General features: G+C 38.2%; 1 protein-coding gene across 1 annotated transcript in view; it reads left to right on the plus strand.

Annotated features, from left to right (window-relative positions):
• WWOX (WW domain containing oxidoreductase) overlaps positions 1 to 22610 on the plus strand; it is a 475156-nt gene that overhangs the window by 88322 nt on the left and 364224 nt on the right. The window contains exons 6-8 of the mRNA XM_054641000.2: positions 4615 to 4703; positions 17609 to 17794; positions 21425 to 21689. Of these exons, the coding sequence (XP_054496975.2) occupies positions 4615 to 4703; positions 17609 to 17794; positions 21425 to 21689 (540 nt within the window). The remainder of the gene's footprint in view (positions 1 to 4614; positions 4704 to 17608; positions 17795 to 21424; positions 21690 to 22610) is intronic.

Below are 22610 nucleotides of genomic sequence, written 5' to 3' on the forward strand. Positions count from 1 at the left end.
GTGAAAGCCTTTTTCCCCATTAGGTACCCCCATAAATAGTGCATGGCACTGGCTATTGACTGTCATAAGCTATGTGTCAAATTGTCAGATGTGCTTCTAAAACACCCCCTGCTCCATCCTCAACGTGGAAATAGGAGTTTATGTGGGCATTGCTTGTCATATGTTGAGATCTGGTTATTTGTTTACCTATTTTCAGATAATTCCACAGATTTTTCATCAGCTTTGATGTAAAATTCTTTTTTTTCCCCAAGATTTTCTTTCTCAGACAGCCTGTCAGAACTATCTGCATTCCAAGACATTGTCATGAAGATTTTTTCTGTATTAAATTAAACCACTTTTTACCAATTGATTGTACTTTCAGTTCCTCAAAGTCAGATATTCCTGTTGTTGTGCCAAGTATTCAGTTTTGAGTTAAGGACTTTTAAACATTGAAGATGTACACGCACTATTTTCTGAGAGTAAAATTATACAGTAAATTATGTAGTGTCCACTCTGGTACATTTTAAGCAGGCCCTCACAAAATGACTTGTACTTACATAAGATACAGAGGCTACAGCATATTTATTAAGACTCTTCAACTCTGTATGAAACTGGAGCAGTCAGAAGTAATGGTGTCTGCTGAAAGAGTCTTTATCATATGAATTTACTTTTAGTCATCTATTATTTATTTCAGCTATTTTATATGCCATTATAATAAATATTATGACAGAGAAAGCTTTTATGCTTCAACTTATTGTACTGCTCTTCACTTCCTTGCAATCCTTCAGGAAAATGTAGCTATGCTTTACCTATATTTAACGTAAATCATCACTTACATTTGAATGAAAAATTCACTATGAAAAAAGGCTCCTTCTTCAATACCAAGACACAAATGCACAATCATGTTTACTGCCAAACTACTCTACCATGCAGTGTTCATTTTTAAACAATTTTTAGGCTGTAAAGTGAACGCATTGCATATAGTGAAATAGCTGGCTTGCTGGGGGTTTTCACTTTTGTGTTACTTTCTGGCTCAATAAGCATTTTTCTAGCATGAGTGCAAAGTATAGCCAATTGCACTTAAGCATTTTTTAATATTTTTGCTCCAATAGGGAGCAACTTACATACAAAACTGAATAAGCTGTTTTCTTGGGCTGTACAGAGTAATGAAACCTACCTGGAAATATTGACGAAAGGCTTTTAGAACTGAGTGTGAAACATGAAATACAAGATAAATTTTTTTCTTTGGACTTTTCAAAGTGTTATTGTGTTGGGTACAGAAGAGGACTTGTTTGGAACTGGAGGTTGATTTGCCTTTGGCTGTTTCTTCAAAGGCACCACATTGATGCCTGGACACTGTTAGCCTTGAGCTGCTTATTGGGCTTCATGAAATACCAATACCCCCATCCCAAACTCGAACCTCTCGGCTGGTTCTGGCTGACCTGGATTGCTCAGGGCTCAGCAGACAGCAGGAATGTCCCCTCCCCTTGTGTCTGTTCTCCTCTGGCCACTTTGCAGAGCTGCTCTGGCTCTGGTCCTGAAGGGGTTTTGGATGGGACATTTGTCCTGCATACCTGCAGCAAGGACAGCAGTTCATTTCACACAGCTTTTCAATGGCACCACCTAGTTATGAGCCTGTGGTTTAGAAAAGAGCTCTCTAAATTATTGTAAACTCATTTCAGTATCTACTTTCTCCTTAAATGATGTAATTGAAAATAAAACAGTAGAGGGAACATTAATACTTTTTGTCAATTTAATTTTCAAAATTTCTGGAGTTTCCTGCCTTAGTGTACGGATTTGATGATGGCAGTCTAAAGACTGTCTGCTGTATTTGGGAAGGTGGCAAGTCTCATTTAAGGTTTCACAACATAAAATGAAGCATAATTCAGTACTGAAAACATGTGAAGTAATGAGAGACATCAGCATAATACAATTATGACGCATTAGATCAGGATTTGCAGCATACCATTACCAATCACTTCTGACTGCAGAGAACAATTACAGTTAAGATGCCTTTTAGCAAAAATGATTTTTAGTTTTATTTTTTATGAAAACCCCCTATGCTCTTGTGTACATATCACAATATGTGACACCTAGGATTCTAGGGAAACAGGGAAAACATTATAACAGAGGTAATTGTGAGCTACTGTAAGAAAACAAACATAAAACCTTCTACTTGTCATTTATGGAGATATTCGTACATTATTAAGAACATACCTTGCAAGTATATTCCTTTATTCATAGGTTTTTTTAAAAAGAGATATTGTGATATAAGTAACAGTGGGAAAATTTAAATAAAATTGAATTGATACTAAAGGGTTTGCATTTCACAGTCTCAAACTGTAGCAGGAATTGGTGGTCTACACAAAACCTCTGTGGGGTGAGAGGTGTTGGATTCTCAGTTGAGGGGAGAATCTGAAACAAAAAAGTTGGGGAACTTGCCTAAACTCATGGTACATTAAAGTGATTTCTTCCCCAGCTGTGCTTGGAGAAAACACTCACACCTGGCTTCTTGAGTGCCTTCAGAAGCTGAGGTGTCAGCTTCTCACTCAGGTTCTGAGTGCTTTGGATGTCCCATGCTCCAGTTTTTCCCATGAGGAAAACAGAGTAAATGTATTTGTCTGTGCTCAGGATGTGCCTTCTGGGCATGTGAAGGAAATACTTCAGGCTTCAACCATCAAGGTTTTAAACAGCAAAAGCAGGGAGAAAATTGAAAAAAATATTATAATTTTAAAATTTCTGATTTTTACATTTTCAATATATTAATCCTCAAATCAGGCCAACTTGAGTCTGCTTAACTTCTATTTCAGAAAGTGTTTTGGAGGCTTCGTACTTTCTTTTTTTTCTTTTGGACATGAAGAACAGACACCTCTTTTCTGTTCCTGGAACCAGTAGCAGAAGCCTAATGTGTGACACCAAGAGGAAAAGCATTACCTGAGTGATGTCGTGTGGACTTGAACCCTTGTCCCCAAGAGCACAGTGGCTGGCAGCTTGTGGTCTAGCCTGTTGAACTACTTGATTATTATGTTTTTTGACCTCCCTATGTCCTTTTACCCTTGGGAGAGACAGGAGAATGTTTCAACTGAGGAAAGCAGAGGCAAAGTAAACCCAACTATGCACATGACTTCTGTAGTGAGTAAACAGCTTTGAACTGCACAGCTGAAGGGAAATTGTTCTGGAGTTCTACTGCATAATGCAAGGCAGCATTGTCTTTCTCAAGTCTCTGACCATCAAACAGAAGAAAATATTTACCCAGTGGGGAAGAATGAATTCCTGAATGATGTGCATCTTGTAGGGGTAAAAAACCCCCTTTGCAGCAAAGTTTGGTTTAGCATTTTCCAACTCCAGCAATTGATACTTCCTATGAAGACTGAACCTGTTGAAATTTTGTGTTCATTTTGCTGTCCTGATAAGTCTGGCTGGAATGGGACAAGAGGAATTGGAGTGCTGATATTCTGTTTAAAGCAAACCTGTAAGGTAGTTGTAGCAGGCAGAATGGGTTCATAGCAAAATAGAAAACAGATGTAGGGAGAAAGTGCCAGATGCAATGAAATGGGGAGGTCAGATGGATCACTTGAGCTTGGGAGGCAATGGGAGACTCTTCCTGGCTTCCTTCTGTCCTTTCATTCCTCCAGCAATGCTCATGGTGTAACCTTGTAATCCCAGCAGATCCTGGTGCAACCACCAGCTGCTTGGTTCTGTGATGACTTCAGTGTGTGATGAAAATAGGTACACATCTTTTGGTTCAATTTGTTTTGAGATTTGGAGTTTCAAAATACCTGGAAACAGGGATCTTTAAGCTGAAAATTGTGTTTTGGCACAGTGTGTCCTCTCCTAGGTGAAAAGTTTGCTTTAGGTATATACAGAATTTCTTTTGAAAACACAGAATCACAGAATGGTTTGGGTTGGAACTTAAAGCCCATCTTGTTCCCATGGGCAGGGACACCTTCCACCATCCCAGGCTGCTCCAAGCCCATCCAGCCTGGCCTAGGACACTGCCAGGAATGGGGAGGCCACAACCTCTCTGGGCAACCTGTGCCAGGGCCTCCCCAGCCTGACAGGGAAGTGTGTATCTATAATATGTCCTGATAAACTCTTACTGTATAAAGCACTGTGTAGACTCATCTGTTATTTTCTGTAGTCATTTTATACTGTCCTTTATATCACCTACCATGAAAAATAGATTTTTTAAAATTAATATGTGCCAATCTCAAGCTGTTTTTTATAGAATATTTATTGTTTTTTTTTTTTCCTATTGGTATGGTTCCAAAAAATAGCATGTGTTGAGAATAGCACTTACTCTACTTTTTATTTCATGAGTTACATAAGTTTCACTGTCAAAATCAAAGCAAAAAAGATAGCTATTAACCTTAACACTGCCTTGAGTCCATTCATTGCATTATATAAAGCTGTGCATTACATAGTGTGTGTTTTCAGCAGAATCACCAAATCACAAATGCTGCTTTTGGCACTAAATGTTGTGCTTGTCCATCCCTTTTGATGATTTGTATTCGCTCTGGGGTTATAATGTTAAACAAGGGAATCAGACAAGTTTCATAACACATTTACTGTAATGTGATACTGTGAACTGAACTTGCTGTTATTTATCCTTTTTTATATTTTCTCTTGTTCCAGCATAAAGCCAAGGTAGAGGCAATGACCTTAGACCTTGCTTCTCTTCAGAGTGTGCAGCACTTTGCTGAAGCATTCAAATCCAAGAATCTGTAAGTACTCAGAAAATTAGATGTAATAATTTCTTGTTATTTTAATGTCTTTATCAGCTGAGCACAGTTGGCAGGATCACCATAGTTGGATGGATCACCAACGGCAGTGAGTGAAGAATCTTTTCACGGGAACTTTTTTCAATGTAAATTAAAGATCATTTGTTTTCATACACACACACACACACAAAAAAAATTACAGATCTTCTATTATTTGATGTGTAGCCCCACTTTTAAAGGGCTTTTTTACCCTGTGGCTGTTGAAAAAGACCAAAGCTGAATTGCATAAAGACAGCTCAGGCAACTGGTAACAGTTTGGCAGTGGTTCGGAAGAGGTCAAGGGTGAACAATTAGTGCACTTCTTGTCTTGTGTTGTTTTCTAACCTTCTCTCTCTCCTTTTCCTCTTTAAAGCCTTAAGAAACCACAGCCCTATGAGCCAGACAGCTCCATTTTCCAGACCTCTCTGTGGAATAGTCCATAACGAAAAAAAAAAGAAAACAAAAAGGGGAGAGGTTGTGATAATGACATCACTTAACAGTAGACAAATTTATATGGAGATAAGCAGGTTAGATTCCAAGTGGTTCCTTTAATTTAGCTTGAACAGAGCAATGAATGTCTGAATTGAAGAAATTATTTGAAAGCTTTTAACTTCCAAGTCTTGACAATAAATTCCACACTTTGTGCTTTTATCCACTGTTTGACCCATTGATTGTTGTGTGTATTCAAACTTAGCTATTTTCTGCAAGTATTTCTGTAACTGATACGCATCTTACTGTTCTTCTCCAGAGAATATTACCTCTTAGCTTTGAAAATACATTGTCTTAGAGAAAATATATAACAAAGAGTGGTTTTTTTTCACTTTTGAAACACTGCCAAAGCTAAATCTCACATGAATAGACAGATGACATTTTAGTACTTATGAGCCAGATATGTAGGTCTTTTAGATGCAAAGAATTGTCAAAACTGACTTCTAACAGAATTTCTTTACTGCCAAAATCCTTAGTATCAATATTTTCTTATCATGTCATCTTCATATATTAAAATTTCTTGCAAGACAAATCCTTGCAGTATTGCTCTTTACTACTAACTTGGTTTTGTGGTGTGAGAGCAGTAAGTGTTTTAATTTAGAATCTTCATGCTTTTAATATGCTACATTTCTTTAAGTGTGTGGTTCAGTGGAAAGTCAAAACCACCCTTTTTCCAAATGCAGCTCATATCCTGATTTGTGTGTTGTAGCTCACACCCTGATTGTCCTAGCTAGTCCATTAGGTACGCATGTTTATCAATCCTTGGAAGTGAACAGGCTTAAATCAATTTTTGCCAGAGAACTTAGGAAAGGAGAAGATCTAGAATCAGTAAAACCTGGTTTGTTTTTGTTGGCATACCCCATTCTCCCAGTGTAGGTCTGTAAAGCTACATTGTCAGTGATGGACAGGCATTACTAATGCTTCACTCTCATTTTATTTGGAAAATAATTTAGTAATAGACAGCATTCAATGCCTCTGCCTTGCCTTCAGGCTTTTCTCTCTTAAATATGCTCAGATTTGCCTGTGTCTGGCAGGACTCATCCAACCATAATGTGGAAGTCTATGTTCTGTATCTACTGTGAGACTTTGGTTTTGATCAAAATGAATTTCCAGTAATATTTTGTTTAAAGTCTGGGGCTGGATGGAAACCAGACCTCACACACTGCCTGTAGCACTGCATCTTTTATCTGATGCAGATACAGAAATTCACCTTACAACCATCTGCACCGGCAGGAGGGTGGACTGGGAGATCTACCAGCTCTTTCTGGCCTCTGATTTTTTTTGTGATTTAACTGTGTCTGGGTAAGTTTGGAAAAGCAGTGATGTGGCAGAGGCATCTTCCTGCTGCAGTGCTGGCTGATGAGTTTTCCAGCCCTGGAGAGCACCGATGACCTTTGTCTGTCTCCTCTTTCGTCGCTTTTGCCTCAGTGTCCAGAGGCTTTTGTCACGTTGGGAATTCCTCTGCACCTGGGGCTTTATGAGCAACTGGAAGGAATCTTACAGGCTCCAGTGACAGACTGAGCCTTGTTCTTTATGCTTGGGCCAGTCTTGTCTGTTGGCAGCCAAAAGTTCTGAAATATTTCTGAAATATCTTGTAGGAGAAGCGCATCCTGCTGGAGTCCCCCCCTTCCCATGAGGGACCTGTCACTCCTGTTAGTGACTGTAGGAAATACCTTAGGAAAAGAGGTTTTTCTTTCTCTTACAGATTTCTCAACAATGAAGCAGATAGGAAAAGCAAATTTAGTGGGTGTTGTTTTATTTTTAAATTTTGCTTCCCAAACAAAAGTATCATTTGAGTTCTGAGCTGTCTAGATCTTGGTTTCTGGGGAAAACTACAATACTTCTAAAATGTCAAGGAGAAATTTTGTATGAGCACACACATTTTAATAAAGACCTGCATTTTATTTCTCACAGCATTTTATGTGAAGAGGCCTTCAGTGGTGAACATCTTAAACATCTCTGTGCTAGTAGTGATATTCTCTGTTTGGTTTCTCCAGTGCACTGTGGGTTTCTGGGACACTGGTATTTTCCACAACGTGTTGGTCTTGGTGACATATGACCTAATAACTGAAAATTTCTTAAATAGATGATAGATGCCTTCTGAAATTCTGCTTTTCTGGCACGCTTTTTGGCTCTAGGTGTTATTTTTTGTCAGCAGATGTAAGGGTGTGCTCATAGTCACATCACAGCCTGGGACCCTGTTCTTCCCTTGTTAACAGCAATTGGAAAATAGTCTTGAAGAACAGATCTCCTGGATGAGAAAACTAAAATGGAACAACTTCAGAAAAAGGATCCCTAAATTTTATTGAGTTGAAACCTTTGCAGCTGGGGAAGTTGGGGGTGTTTGTATTGCAGAGAGCAGAGGGGAAATTGCTGAAACTGTGAATCTCTTGCCTTAATCAAATAAGTTGTAGAGAAAAAAAAAAAAGCCTTCTTGAATGTGCTTGGGAATCTGAGAGATTGTGGAAACCACGTGAAGAATGAAGAAATGTCATCCTCTGCTCAGCAGGAATTTAACAGGGCTGGTTGCATACAGACAACAAATGATGCAACAGAGGGAGCCTTGAGAAAAGCATAAATAATAAACAGGAGGAAATAGTTACTCTGAAAAGAAATATTTAATATGAATTGGAATGGTACTTTAAAGGCTAAGGCTAAGAAGCCTTCCCTGTTTGAAAGTAAAAGTCAGATGATTCATCTATAAATTATCATACTTCTGAGATTTGGTGGAAATCTTTTATTCCTACATGGATTTTTTAGGTGTTGCAGACTTGTCCACAGATAAAATCTGAGCTCTGAATATATAAACACCGGTAAATTATGCCATATTCCTATAAATATATTCTAGAAAATCCTTCCTCCTCTCAGAGTAAAAGAGGGGTTTTTTTGTTTGCATTATCTATACTTGTGAGTTGATACAGCTGTTTCTCTTTCTGAGACTTTTTTATCCATGCAGAAGGGTTTTACTGATTATTTTAGATCCTGCAGTTCTGTGATTACAACACTCAAACTTTCTCTAGGAGCAGGACAGTGCCCTCCATTTTTTTCTGGTCTCACACTTAGAAGGATTCAGTGGGAAAAATAAGGTAAAAACCTAAATCAGTTGGATCTCCCAAAGTCAACTTAGGGAGAAGACAGAATAAAACAATATTGCTGTTTAATATTTAATCTGTCTTTGTAACACAACCTGAACACACAGACTAACACATAAAATGGATGTCCAATAAAAAATAGTCCTCAAGGATTTCTAGCAAAAAATTTTTGGAGAAAGCCAGCTATCTTTTAGTATTTAGTATTTCTGGCTTATTTTCTGCAGGGACATTCTCCACTGGATATTTTCACCAGGAGTGAATGAACTCCATCTTCCTTCCTTGTCAAGACAGTGCTAACTTTAGGATGAGGATGGGACAAGAGATCTCAGTGCACCTAAATGGCTGGATTTGTTCAAGTTACTTCTTTTACATGTATCAAGTCTTTCCCCTCTGCTGGTTTCCAGCTCAGGCAGTTCATTGAATGTCTCTGTTATGGAAAGTCAAATAAATGATCTGTTTATAATAATGTTCTGGGCTAAGATGGATTTGGCATGAGCTGATTTCTGTGCAGCTGGCAGAGGCAGACCAACCAATCTTTCATATTAGTGTTTTGGAACTAAGGAACACAGAATTGAATCTGCTGTTCATTGAGTGGGCATGATGTGAGGAATTAGGGTTGGTATTAATCCCCCTTACAGACAAAATGACAGCCCTGCTGTGATTGCATGAGCACAGCATTGGAATTCAGTCAGGGTCAGTGTGGGGTGGCTCAGGCTCTGTGGAATTGGTGTTTGCGTAGGAGTGGAGACGTGTGCATGTGGCACCTTGGTTTTTATATCTCAATTTGGTCATCCCATACTTGGCTGAAACCTGCAGACTTTAACTGAGGGAAGCACTGGTGTTTCAGTTCTAAAAGTCCCAGGACAGGACCTGTTGCCAATATTTACAGCCATGGTGTCCTGGCGTTTGCCTGGACCTCACCATGAAAACACTTCCATGATCAAAACAGCAGGAAAGTTACAGATGAAATTTTATGTGCATTTGTACTTTTCAGTGGTGCATGGTGCCACTTGGTTTGAATTAAAGTTATTTTCTGCCAAACAGTAAGGCTTTAATTTAATGTTCTCAGTGTTTGAGAGAAAAAAGCTGAAGTCATCCTGAAAAATCTTGAATTACTCCAAAGACATGAAACAATGTTTGCCAATAGCTACTGCTTAGAATTTTCTGAATTGTTAGGAGCAATTCACAATCATGCAGGACTTCCAGATGTAGATCTTCAATGCAGTTACTTTCCTATACTTTAAAGAAAGATTTTTTTTTGTGGTAAGAATTGGCATCTGCTAACAGTTTATTCACTAATGATGTGTGTAGAAATATGGAAAAGACAGCAGTTATGAATTATGGTTCTCCATTTGGAAGTTTAGTCTTCTGATTTTCCTAACCAGACCCAAAATGGAGTGGGCCAGGTTTTCAGCTGGCTTCCTTAGCTGAGGCCCCAAACTCTGAACTCTGTAACTGCATTCATTTTTCATGCTGCAGGCAGAAGTGTGCTGAAACCTTGCAGGTGCAATTAAGATTTTGGAGCCTGATGAAAAGTCAATCCAGAATATGATTTTTCTGCATTTCCTTATTATAACTGACATATTGCAGGTGTGTTTTTTTAATTCTAATTGAATGACAATTAGATCATAGATACTGTGTGATAAATTCTATGCATACCTGAGAATACATATGTAAAAATGGGATCTGCTCAGCAAATTGGTACAAATATAACTTAAAAGGTCTGGAAAAAAATGAATATATGATTCAGATGAATTATCAGTGATGCCATTATGCCAATATGTTTAATGGTTCTGTAGTCAATGTATCTCTATCAAAGATGATTGTTGCCACTGCTTATTGTCTTTCCAAAGCTGAACATATTTTATATCCCTGTACAAATCTGTTAACTCTTTGCCATTAATAGAATTACTTCCTGTGAATTAAAACTAGTGACAGTTGAGATTTTACATTTGTTTTCTCAGCTCAGAGTATGGTTGGCATCCTGGCAGTGCCACCAAGGCACAAACTTCTGGACAACATTGTGCGTTTTGAGATATCAAAAAATACCCACATTGAATTAAGAAACATGCATAGTTCAGAAGTTACTGTTGCAGACAGCACATATCTTAAATTTAAATAAGATCAAAGGCTGACTACATTTGAAACGTACATAATAATATTAGGGTAAAACTTTTTTTTCTCTTTGTGGTGATGCTATGCCTTATTAAAGCCTAGGGATTGGTTTTCTGCATAAATAGTTTTTCTTTTTCTTCTTTCTTCTGTTTTTAAACTCTTGTACACAATTACCCCTTTGTGGTAGCGTGTGTCAAGTCATGTGGATCCAAAAATTATTTCCAGTACTTTATAAATTAAAAATAAAAAATCTCAGAATCTTAGATCCTTCCCCCTTTTCCTGGAGGCAGAGTTCCTGATGTTTTCATCAGATCACCTTTCTTTCCATCTGCTCTATTGTGGAAATACCTTTTGCCTCAGAATATTTCATTTTTTTTTTTTTAATTTTAAGTAAAGTCCATATTACTTTCACCATAACTTTACACACGGTTACGTCTACAAAAAATGATGAAGTGCTTTTAGACATTACTAACAAAAAGATTTTGTTTGGTGTTTGTTGCACAGTTTTATGACTACGACTGTGCTGTCCAAAATTTCCAAACCTGCCACTTGTCTTTGGACACTTTGCACTCACTTCACTCTGCCCTAATGAAGAAACCTTGGAAACCCCCTGGGGACTTTCTGCTCCCTGGTTGTTCTGGTGCCATTTTCAGCCATGTCTGTGCCTAAATCCAGGGTGAGTCTAAGATGGCTTGGGGCTCTGTTTTCCTAAAAAAATTCCACAAGATGCACCAGCTGTGAAAGCTCTTTTGAGCATCTAAATAAGAAAAATATGTCTGATTAATATGATTAATAACTGATTAAAACATATTCTGTCACAACTATACCAAGGATCTTTGGGCATTATGGATTAATGAGTTTTGAGAAGCTCTGTGTGTTTAATTGATGTTGCCTTCTAAAAATTCTGAATTATCAAGCCAGAGTATTTAATTACATATACATTAATATATATTTAGTCTATTTAGTTAAATGCTTTCTAGGGGAGATAATTAAAAAAAAAAAGAAGGCAGAGTCTTCTGCTACTTGGGTAGGGAAGGCTCACTGCTAGCCTGAGACTGGCCATGGATCTTAGAATCCAAAAATTTGTGTAATAGACTGAAAAGGTTGTATTTCTTTATTAGCTGTTTCCCAGAATCCCAGAGGATGTCAAAGTACATTAATTTCCATCACAGCATGGAATCTTTCAGGTCTGAATGGCAGCACACAGCTGCTGAAGGGCTGTGTGTGAATTCTGTTACAGCTCTATAATCTCTGGGTAAAACAGGGAAGAGTCACTGGAAAGTGAAATGCTCAGAATGAGGTGTTTTATTCTTTGAATGATCAACTGTGGTCCCAAAAACATTTTCCAAGGATTTAGCTGTTTTCAAGTGAAAATATTATAAATATGTAATAAATGTAGTAATTGACCTTTTTTTTGGTGAGTTGTAGCTTTCTTTTTCTAACAATTCCTTATTGTGTGCAAACAAAATTTGTATATTTAGAAGTACATGCAAAAAATCATTCCATGGTTGTTACAAAAATGAATATTTCTTTAGGTCTGGCTTATGCTTTTTTGCGACTACATGTGAATGTGTGTAAATAATGATTTTCTGACAGACTTTGAAAAAGATGCACTTTGAAGCAGCAAGTGTCCTTAGGTGGGCTGCTGAATGAAAATTACCAGATTCTGGATATTTTAATTGCTGTTGTCTCTTATTAATTTCTGAAGGTGCAGGATGATGTGGGGTTATTTTGGTAGTTGTCCCTCACCGTATATGTAAGAAAAAATAATAAAGGGAAAACCACGACTAATGGATGTTTTGTGTTTAGTTCCAAATCAGTTGAGACCTCTGTTCCTTCTCCAAACATTTATGAAATTGTACACTGCAGCTTCTAGAGAGGTAATGAGTAATGATTGAGGGATGGTTGACCTCTATGCAGTATGCAGATGATGTATTAGGAAGGCACAGGAGCAGCTGCTCATAGTAATTCCCATGGATGTGTTATGAAGGAAGAATCAGAACAGCTTCAGTCCACTCCCATTAATCTCTTAGAAGTGGAGCAAAAGTATTTGCTGATCAACAGTGTCAAATCCTGGAGAGAGAAATCCAGCAGGATGAATTGCAGAGAATTTTCCTTGCTTCGAGCAGGAGGTCATCATCCATCAGGGCTCTAAGTCCTGTGTTAGAGGCTTGCCTTAAAATGAAGCCTGTCTGACAATGATCCACATTTCTGTCAGCTGGCAGTTGGCAATAAGGGCATTTTTGCTGACCTTTTAGCCAATATCTTTATAAAAAAGGGAAGTTAGGCATTAAGCATTTTGTTTCTGAAAGCTATTGAGTTAAATAGTGCTTTTTTTTCCTTTTACATTGAACCAGTAAACATTTAAATATTTTTGTGTCAGTATTAGATTATGCATGGTTCTGAGTTTTCCTGCTGCTGTCTGAACCCTGACTTAGTGATTTTCTTGTTGCTTGGTTTCCTGTCAGTACTGTTTGTAAACTGAGGGGGATTTCTAGAGATGGTTGTTTAATTTACCCATTTTCTGGAGAGCCATAAGCCTCCCTTGCCTGTTGGGTATTCCCTTTGTGTATCTAGGCATTCCCTCGTGGAAAGAAGCACAACTTTCTAACTTCCAGAGAAAGCAGCCTGGGTGTTCAGGGTTATGGGGTGGAAAAGTTTGGTGGGCTGTGACTTTGCTTCTTTGTGGAAGAGAAGTCACAGCTCTGCCTTCTTCACTGGCCGTGACAGAGGTCTACAGTTGCTTATGGGACTTTGGGGATATGGTGAGGCCTTTTCTGTTGAATTTCTGTGTAATTCCAAACAGTGTGAACTTTTCAAATCACTTGAGAAGTGCCCCAGATGGTGTGACATTCTGCTTCATGGGAAGATTTGAAAGTATTCCCTGTGCAGGCTCTCTGGTTAACTATTTCATTGCGTTTGAAACGGGAGAACACCAAAGCCAAGAACTCTGTTGACATTTTGGTGGTGTTTGTTTAACCTCCTAGTGCACAGGCTACATTTGTTGAAAAATATTATTCTTACCTTTGCAAATCATCAGTAATTAATTCCCTTGGAAATATCTACTGCTGCACACAGCCAGCTTGGGAGGCTGCTGACAGATCACAGTTTTACATCAGGTGCTAACAAATTGATTATTAAATTTCATAACTAACTGATTTATAGCAACAATTTAATTTCTGTATCTCTCTAATGTATTCACTTACTGTATTTCAAATAGTGCAGAGGAGTTGGATTGCTTAGTTGCTTCTAATGGTGAATTGTGCACAGCATGTGAGATCTGAATGACTTCCCCAGTGCAAAGGTTAGTGAAGTATCACAGGCTTTGTGAAGTGCACAGAATATTAGCTGCATTTCAGCTCAGGTATTCACATTTAAGATTGTTCTGGCTGATCATACATGCTTTTAAAGTTTCACTAAGTTGTAGGCACAGTTACCAGCATGGTGAGGGTTTTCTGGGATTGCTGGGTACCCTGCAGTTGGAGCAGTGTGATCCTGAGGCTCAAGAATCAGGGACAACCTAAAAAAACACAGCAGGTCAGGTCCTAGTGCCCACCTAAATGGCGCTGGTGTCCCATGTTAGCTCCCTTGGTGGGATGTAAGTCACTGCCTGAAGACATTTTAGGGAGATATAAGAGGTAAATTTTCATAACACTCTGCTGGGTTGTAGCTGCAGTGTCTCCAAAAATATCTCATGGGTGTCATGGTTAGAGGGAGCACTTGGTCATGTCAATACCAGGAGCAAACACTATGGAAAATTTCCTTTGCTTCTGACATCCTTTGTTGGCCTTTGCTGTGTCTTTGATGTAGAATTACAAACTATTTTCAACTGAGGGGGGATATTTTTTTCCCTTGGAAGCCTCATGCAGATTGCAGCAATGTTTTTAATGAACTTGTGAAATCAAGGTCATAGTTCTGCTATCACTTGAAAATACCCCTGTCATAAAGCAAAGCTGCAGTGCCAGATGTGTGGTGTGAATTGTCACGTATCTTAAAAATTTTGTCCCTGCATAATGACACGTTCAGTGACACAGAGCTGTGCACCACTGAGATTAGAATCTGTCATCTGTGGCTGAAATTCATAACTGCACAGTGGCTGTTACCCAGGTAATCTCATTCATTTCCTGGTGTGCAAATGGCCGGGTCACAAAAACTCAGATGACAATTTTCAGTAATTGGACCTTTGTTAGCAGTCTGACGAGAGACACCGATAGCTTAATGGACGTGGATCCAAAGCTGAGAGGTGGCTTTTTTCTGAGCTGAAATGAAGCACAACATCCATGTCTATTCATACAGCCCTTTAGGTTTCTTTTCTGTGGAGTTATCCAGGAAAAAAATCCTTTTTTATTTAGCATTTAAAACCACTAGTGCTAATTAAAAATAAAGGAATTCTAAAAGGGAGTCTGATATGAAATTTTCACTATGATAACTGTTTAAAATGGTTTTGTATTTATTTTTCTATTTCTTCACAGATTTTAATAATAAAATATTGTAAATAATGTTAATTTTACAGTCTCTTAAATCAGAATTACTTTTACTTTGAAAAAAATGAGAAATGGGCTTTGAAAAATACAGATCTCATAAAATGGACTGAAGTATAATTTTATTTCTTTTATAAAATCCAATTAAGTTACCTAAAATTTAAAAAAAATGACTACATTTTATCATTTTATAGTTCTAGAATATTCTTCTTAATTAATTGAGCTGACAGATTTAGGTATAGAGTGTGTATTTCCCTTCTGGTAGTTATTGTGTGAATACTAATAATGAAGGATTTACAGTTTGGATAGGTAGAATATGTGAATCCTTTCTGTCTGTGATTTGTTACTTCCTAGTACACATTAAAATTATCAAATAGAAGAATGATCTTTTTAAAAGTCTTATATTTTTTTTGAAGGAATGGTGGTGGTATTTTCAGTATTGCTGGTGCATTAATGTGCTGCAGTTCTCATACAGGAGGCTCTTACACCAAAAATTGCATCTGTGTTGGAGAAACTTGTTCCTTTTTTCCCAGCAGATGTACAAATCTGTAAATTAATTTTTGCTGGAGCTTTTCATAAAGTCTCATAAGAGGTGATGAATCATCCCAAGTTCCATGCTCTCTCAAGCTTCAAGCAGCTTTGTTTTCCTCTTGGCAGATGCATCTCAAAAGAGGCAAAATGCACTCTGGTTTAAATAATTTTAATAAAAAGTGCCTCAAAAGATCTGTTACCTTCTAAAGAACATGATCCTGCACAACTCAGTGCATATCCTGCTTGTGCTGTGTTGAGTGAGGCTGCAAGGATCAAAGAGCTGCCTTTTTTTTGCCATTTGGTTTGAACAGAAACAGAAACTTTGCCTTTGTAAGGACAGTCCCTGTTTATCTTCAGGTTCTTTTGCGGGTGCAGGATGTGTGCACAGATATTCTGTGTATAGGTGTCACTACAGAAAGGCAAATCAGAAATCCAGCACTTCAGACACTGAGCTCTCAGAGTGCACAGATGCTTCACTCTGCTTCTGGAGCTCTTGGTTAAAATTTTCCAAGCTGGCAAAGGAACAGATAATAGATTGTTAACTTCTCATTGAAGCACACTACACTGGTAACATCCCAACTGGCTGGAAGATGAAATTTATTTCAATAAGAAAATACAGCCTCCTCTCCATCCTTTTGCATTTCTTTCAGTATTCAGCTAAGGTGTGTTTGATTCCCCCTGAAATGTTTTTTTGAAAACTGAGCTATCAAAATCTGATGCTCTCAAACATGCCTGAAGGAATATAATTATTTAGGTTTGTTTGACAACCTGGGGCTTCATGTTTTACATTATTTTCCAGAATTCCTTCTGCAGATGCTCAGAGTTGCAGTACACATGTCCTTCAGTCATGTGGGGAAATGTTCTGACTCTGTGTCTGTGTGTGTAGGGCTGTGAGGAGCACTTGAGAAGGACAGAGGGCAAGCAGTTATTTTTCCTAACTGTGCTTCATTTATTACCTTCAGAATTAGAGTTTATGTTGCATGTTGATTCTGTCTCATGGGATTGCAGGAAAGACATAATAGGATGGAATGGGCTAAACAAATGTGACAGATCTTAATATTCCGGTGTTAGGACATCACAAGTGTTAGTGCAGGAATTTTTGGCTGTCATTATTCTGTGTGACTTTCCCAAATTAAAGATACCAGGGTGAGGGATGGCAGCTGCAGGCTCTCCAACCTGAGGCTCTCAGCTCAGGTAGAGCTTGCTGAGCTCTGCTGCATCAGGCTCTGACTCAAGGACAAGAACATGCTGTCAGTGCCAAGGTTTGCTCAGAGATGATGCAATCTAGCAAATGCAGATCCATCTGAGGTCTGAGGACCAGAGACTTTGCTGTGTTTCATAAGGGTTTGGAAAAAGACAAGAAAGAACAGAAAGGGCATTTGTCCTTGATTCTGCTGTGGAGGTTGGGAAGGCTGCAAGGTGCAGTATCCTGAGATTACACTGGAGACCTCAAGGAATCTGAAGTTTTCTGGACCTGTTTTGTGAATGAGAGAGGTATGTGCCAGCCTAGGTTCTTTTCTAGCTTAGTTTGATAGAATCTTACCCTTTCATTTCAAGTTCCTTTATCATGGCATTTCCATTTAAACTGGGTTAGGTGAGTCCAGTGAGGAAGGATTCTGTTTCAAGGATCTCATATGTATTGTGTACAGATTTTCCACCTTCTACAGCTTCTGGAGAATGTTTTTATTTTTTCACCTCAGTCTTGCATTTCTTAACAGCATACTTCATCAGCTGCAGAAGCATAAAATGTGTACACGAGCCCTTTTGCATTGTGTCTTTATTTCTTAATCCCTCATCCCCTACCAATTGTGCAGGTGTCATGTACCCCATTCAAGAAAGTGGTAGGAGTTGCTCCTCCCCCAGGAAAAGTTTCTTTTCTAAATGCTCCAGATGGAGACAGTTTCCCAATTGGCAACTGGGAGAACAGTGATAGTGCTGTGTGGCATTTTGCCTTTTATTCTGTACCCTTTCTCCAAGGGTGTCCTTGTCTCACTGTGGGGTTCAGCTGGACCCTTAGTGGGGCTGCTGGAACCACCTGGAATCAGCTCCTTCCCACAGAAAGCAGCCAGCCAAATCCCTCACACCTGCACCCCGTTCACTCAGGAGTAAATAATTGCACTCATTTAATTGAGATTTCTTTGTCCTTTTCTGATTTTTCCAGGCCCCTCCACATTCTGATCTGCAACGCTGCCGTGTTTGGTGCTCCCTGGTCCCTGACAGAGGATGGCCTGGAGTCCACCTTCCAGGTGAACCACCTGGGACATTTCTACCTTGTCCAGCTTCTGGAAGATGTTCTGTGCCAGTCATCTCCTGCCAGGGTTGTCGTGGTGTCCTCTGAGTCCCACAGGTTGGTGAATGTCAACTTTGGTTTTGCTGGAATCTTTAATCCTTAAAACATGAAACAGTTGGGGCAGAACCAAAGGAGTTTCTGAAAATGAAGGTCCTTGCTCTCAAGCATTTGCCTTTGAATAATCTTTTTAAAAATAGAAGCATTACTAATGCCTGTGGATGTTTCTGGATTTGGCTCTGTTGCTGGATGAAGCATGTTCTAGTTTTATAACAGTATGTAGATATTTTTTTGATCATTCTTTGTGTGAATGCAGATTTTCGCTGCGTTTCAGACCACTCATTGATTTTGTGAGGAGATGGAATAATAATTGATTAAATCTGAATGGCATGACCTATATTGATTTGTCATTCAACAACTTCAACATCTTAGCAAGAAGAATGTGCAGATATTTTAGCAGGAGAAACAATGCAATTAAAAGCTGCTAGATGAAATCCAGTTGTTTTATAATGAGAAATTAGGGAATTCAATGTAGACATTAGCTGTATAATTGTAAAATGGGAAGTAATGTAGTTAATACATATTACAAATCTGGCTATGCTTCTTTTGGTAAATTTTTTAATTAAAATGTTAGGTGCTCATCTTTTCTACTGCCAGGAAAAGTACAGTTGGTAAAAAAGATGTTGATGAGGTTTGCCTTATTTCAGATGTTCTTGTGTTTTTGTGTTAATAACTAAAAAGATGGTTTTGACTTAAATAAAGTTCCTTGTGCAAAATGAATGCCCCAGTTCTGAATTTTACTGGGCACAAACCACTTACTCCTTGCTGATTTAGTTCAAGGACTGCAGGATAAAGCCTATAACATCTAGCTTTAAACATTACTGTTGATTTCTATTTCACTTTTGGTCACGTGTAGCAGCTCTAGCAAACTAAAAGGAAGAATGTGAGAGTCCTTTTTTTTCTTTTTTTTTTTTTTTTTCTCCTGTCTTCATATTTCTGAAATGTTTTAGTGACCCAGAATGAAGCTTATTTTTTTTAATCATGTTTCCATAAAATGTAACCCCAGGGACCTGGTAGAGAGAGACCAGCCAAGGGTCGGGCTGAAACCTTTATCACTTCCAAACACAGGGGCTTATGGTATAAATGACACACTGCAGATAGATTTACTTTTACCATTTTAAATTTATGATGGCTGAAATGAAAGGAAGCAATAGAAAATGCCAGTAGTAATCCTCCCCACTGTTAAAAGACATGAAATGTCTAGTAATTAGGTGGTAACAAAATCTGGACATCCTTATCTTTGCAGATCACACCAGGTTTGTGAAAGCAAGTAGCAGAGTCCTGTTAGGAGTGAGGGCAGCTACTGCAGGGCAGGAGAGATAGCTCCAGAAATAAATCTGCCAACTCCAATCACTTGCCAGATGTGGAGGGCACAATGGGATATGTATAAATGAGCTGTTATTTAATGGGAGATTATGTTGAATTGTCAGTTGCTTGTTCCCCCTTGTAAGTTTGTATCTCTGATAGTGTTTTAAATGACATCTTTGTTTTTCACTGCATTAAGTGCTGTGTGTAACCAGGGCTCTCATCTCTGGACATCTTTATCTGTGATTTTGAACACATTTTGAAAGTGCTCATAGCTAAGACAGAGAGATCAGCCAAGGTTGACTGAAGCCCATCAGGAAATAAGTAACAGTCTATGTTTGAATAAAACAATTAACACAATTAGCGAATTTCTCTTTTTCTAAGAAGTCCAAGTAATGTCTTGCAGCTTATCACTTAGACTGATCATTGTAAATAACTGTGCTTTCCCCACCCCCCAGTCTGTTTAATGGGAAGAAGTTTATGTGAGGAGTTAGTTAGGTATTATTTGGTGGTCGTTCTTTCTGACCTACTTGAGAACTCTGAGCCTTAAACCATGTCGTAAAACAGAAGTGTTGGTATCTAATTACTGCCATAAACCTTGACTGGATCTTTTTGCTGGAGTCAAGACCCCCTGTTAGGGGAAAAATTAAGTCCTATGTTTGCAGAAAATGCTATCCTGCACTGCTCCAAGGCAAAATATTTATTTGCCTCTTTGGTTCTTTGTTCATTTCTAGTTACTTCTCTGGATTCAGCACAAATGAATTCTGTTTAAATTAAGCTTTTGGGTACTTTAGGCATATCATATTAAAATCAGAATAATAAGTAGGTTGACTTTTCCTTCTGTCTTTATTTCTGTGTTGTTAATTTGATGGTACAGCCCTTATTCCCCTGAATTCACTGAGATTGGCTCACATAAGCACACTTGCAGGACTGGACTCAAAATATGCCACCGTGTTTCCTTTATACAGTAACACACAGAGTTGTATTTATAGATTATTTTTGGTGTCATAAGTGGTTACTTGTGGAACAAATATAGGAAATTCCTCCCAGAATAGTCCTCTTAATTTCAGAAATGTATTTTATCTAACTGAAAATTATGAAAGAGAAATTTTGTTGTTGAAATTGAAGGGCTAATTGTGCAAGACACAGAACATCCTGGATTCCTCTTGAGTTAAAATACTGTATTGCTTTTCTCTGAGCATATTATAATTCTGCTCACAGAATGAATGTAGAAATTCCAGCTGATCTCTTCATTTCTGGGCATGAGATGCAAAATTAGTAAAGATATTTTAAAACATTTTTCTAGTGTGTACTATAATTATGTTTATCCCTGTTCTCCCCAGCTGATTCTGAAAACCGAGTATTAAAAAGAGCTTGCTAAATTCTTTTTATTTTTAGTAGCTCCTCTGAATGAAACACAGATCTGTAACTAAATGTAGTATTATTTTCTAATATTAAGATATATCACTAAATTAATAAATGAAGTTATAAGAACTGGGAGGAGAAATTATTTATGGAAATTTCCTTTTCTTCATCTAAATGTCTTTAGAACATTCACTACTTTGTTTCTTTCCCTTTTTTTTAATAACAAACAGCTGGTGTTTAATGACTCTGTCAGACCCAATTAAAAAACGTCAACTAGTTACTTTGATTTGTGTTCAGCCATGCCATGGGTGTACTTAAAAACATTATGCTCTGCCAGAGCTCATTTTGGCTTTGTTTACATTTATCTTTTAAACATATAAGACTATTGATGGCAAGTTACCAAGGTTATAACCCCTTTATATTCATCAATTTTTAATCTAAAAAAGAGCTTAAGAGGCAGTGAGACTCATCCATAGTTACTTGAACACTTAAATGCAAGTGTGTGAGCACTGGATGAAATGATCAGGGGATGGGAAGAAGGGGAAAAGAAAAGATGCTGGGTTGCTCTGCTTTTAGTGCAGAGTTATTTTATCCAACATTGTTTCCTCCAAACTGATCATGTTTTTATGGATATATGGCAAAATCAGTTTTGTTTTTTTTTTAATTTAAAATAAAGTGATTTGTAAATTACATACAATGTCTTTAAACCATCAAAGTGTTTTCTGAGTTGTTTTTGTTTATTGTTTGCTGTTTATAATGATCCAATACTTTTACTGCCATATTATATGGGACTGTTCCTTGGGTCTCAGGCAATTTTCAGTAGATGCTTTCAGCTGCTAAATAAGCTGCTGTTTTATGTTGGTTCTGGCCAGGATCTACTCTCTTGTCTACATTTTATATTGTCCTTAATGAGAGCGAAATTAAGTCTGGGGTATCTAAGGCATATTTACTGTTTCTCAGATTTACAGAAATTAAAGACTCCTCTGGCAAGCTGGATTTCAGCCTGCTCTCTCCATCCAAGAAGGAATATTGGGCTATGTTGGCCTACAACCGCTCCAAGCTCTGCAATATCCTGTTCTCCAACGAGCTGAACCGGCGCCTCTCTCCCCACGGGGTCACCTCCAACTCGGTCCACCCTGGAAATATGATGTATTCCTCCATCCATCGCAGCTGGTGGCTCTACACTCTGCTCTTCACCTTGGCTCGGCCTTTCACCAAGTCCATGGTAAGTGAATGCCTTAAAATGTTTTGTGCGTCTTCATTTTTTCAAATCGGGGCAGGAGAGTTGTGAAAATCCAGCTGCACGTATCTGCCTCTTGCCTTTTATAACCATGACCCTGGTTTTAATGGCAAAAATCATGCCAAGACAGTGCTCTAGAAGAGGATTCTTCAACCACTCAAGATTTACTTTGTCAGTCTTCTCTTAAGGAACCTTCTAAGATGGAGTGCATGACCTTGTTTGCATATATGATTTTTCACTGTGATTATGTCTTAGGTGTGGGATAGTTGAGAGTTATTTCTGTGCTCAGGATACGTAAAACATCAAAAAAATTGCTTTTGCTTTTAAGTGGAATATGTTGACTGCATTTTTTATGTAAACAGATGCCCTAGTTAGAAAAGATACTACAGACATTATTAATGGCTGAGGGAAAGTGCTTTTGGTGGTAAAAGCATCTTCATTCATATTTTAAAAAAAAGCAACAACCCAACAATTTTCTTGATTCTTACAAAGTGCTGAAGACAATGGGTGTTTTCCATTTGTCTCCATTGGATTTTGGACTGGAACCATGACATAATGAAAGGCTTTGCAGTTCTTCCATCGCCAAGGTTATGAGTCTTTATTATGTAAGAATTTGCAGCACCTCCAGCACTTGGAGGGGTTACTCTGATCCTTTGAACCTCTGAGCCAATTATTTATAAGGAGTCCAAAGTATTTTTTAGGCAGAGAATGACATTTACTTCATTGAGAACTGGCTTCCTTTAACCTTAAGGACTGTTTTTCATTCCTTTTTCACTGACCAAGAAGGGTGTTCCCATAAAGAGGAGCAGGGAGGAGGAGTCTCCCTTGAATATTTCCTTCTATGAATCAGGGAAATGAAAAGATCCATGCCCCCTGCAGAATCTTAATTTATAGTGGGATGACATG

Source organism: Agelaius phoeniceus, chromosome 12 (assembly GCF_051311805.1).
Source record: "Agelaius phoeniceus isolate bAgePho1 chromosome 12, bAgePho1.hap1, whole genome shotgun sequence".
In the NCBI taxonomy this organism is placed as follows: Eukaryota; Metazoa; Chordata; class Aves; order Passeriformes; family Icteridae; genus Agelaius; species Agelaius phoeniceus.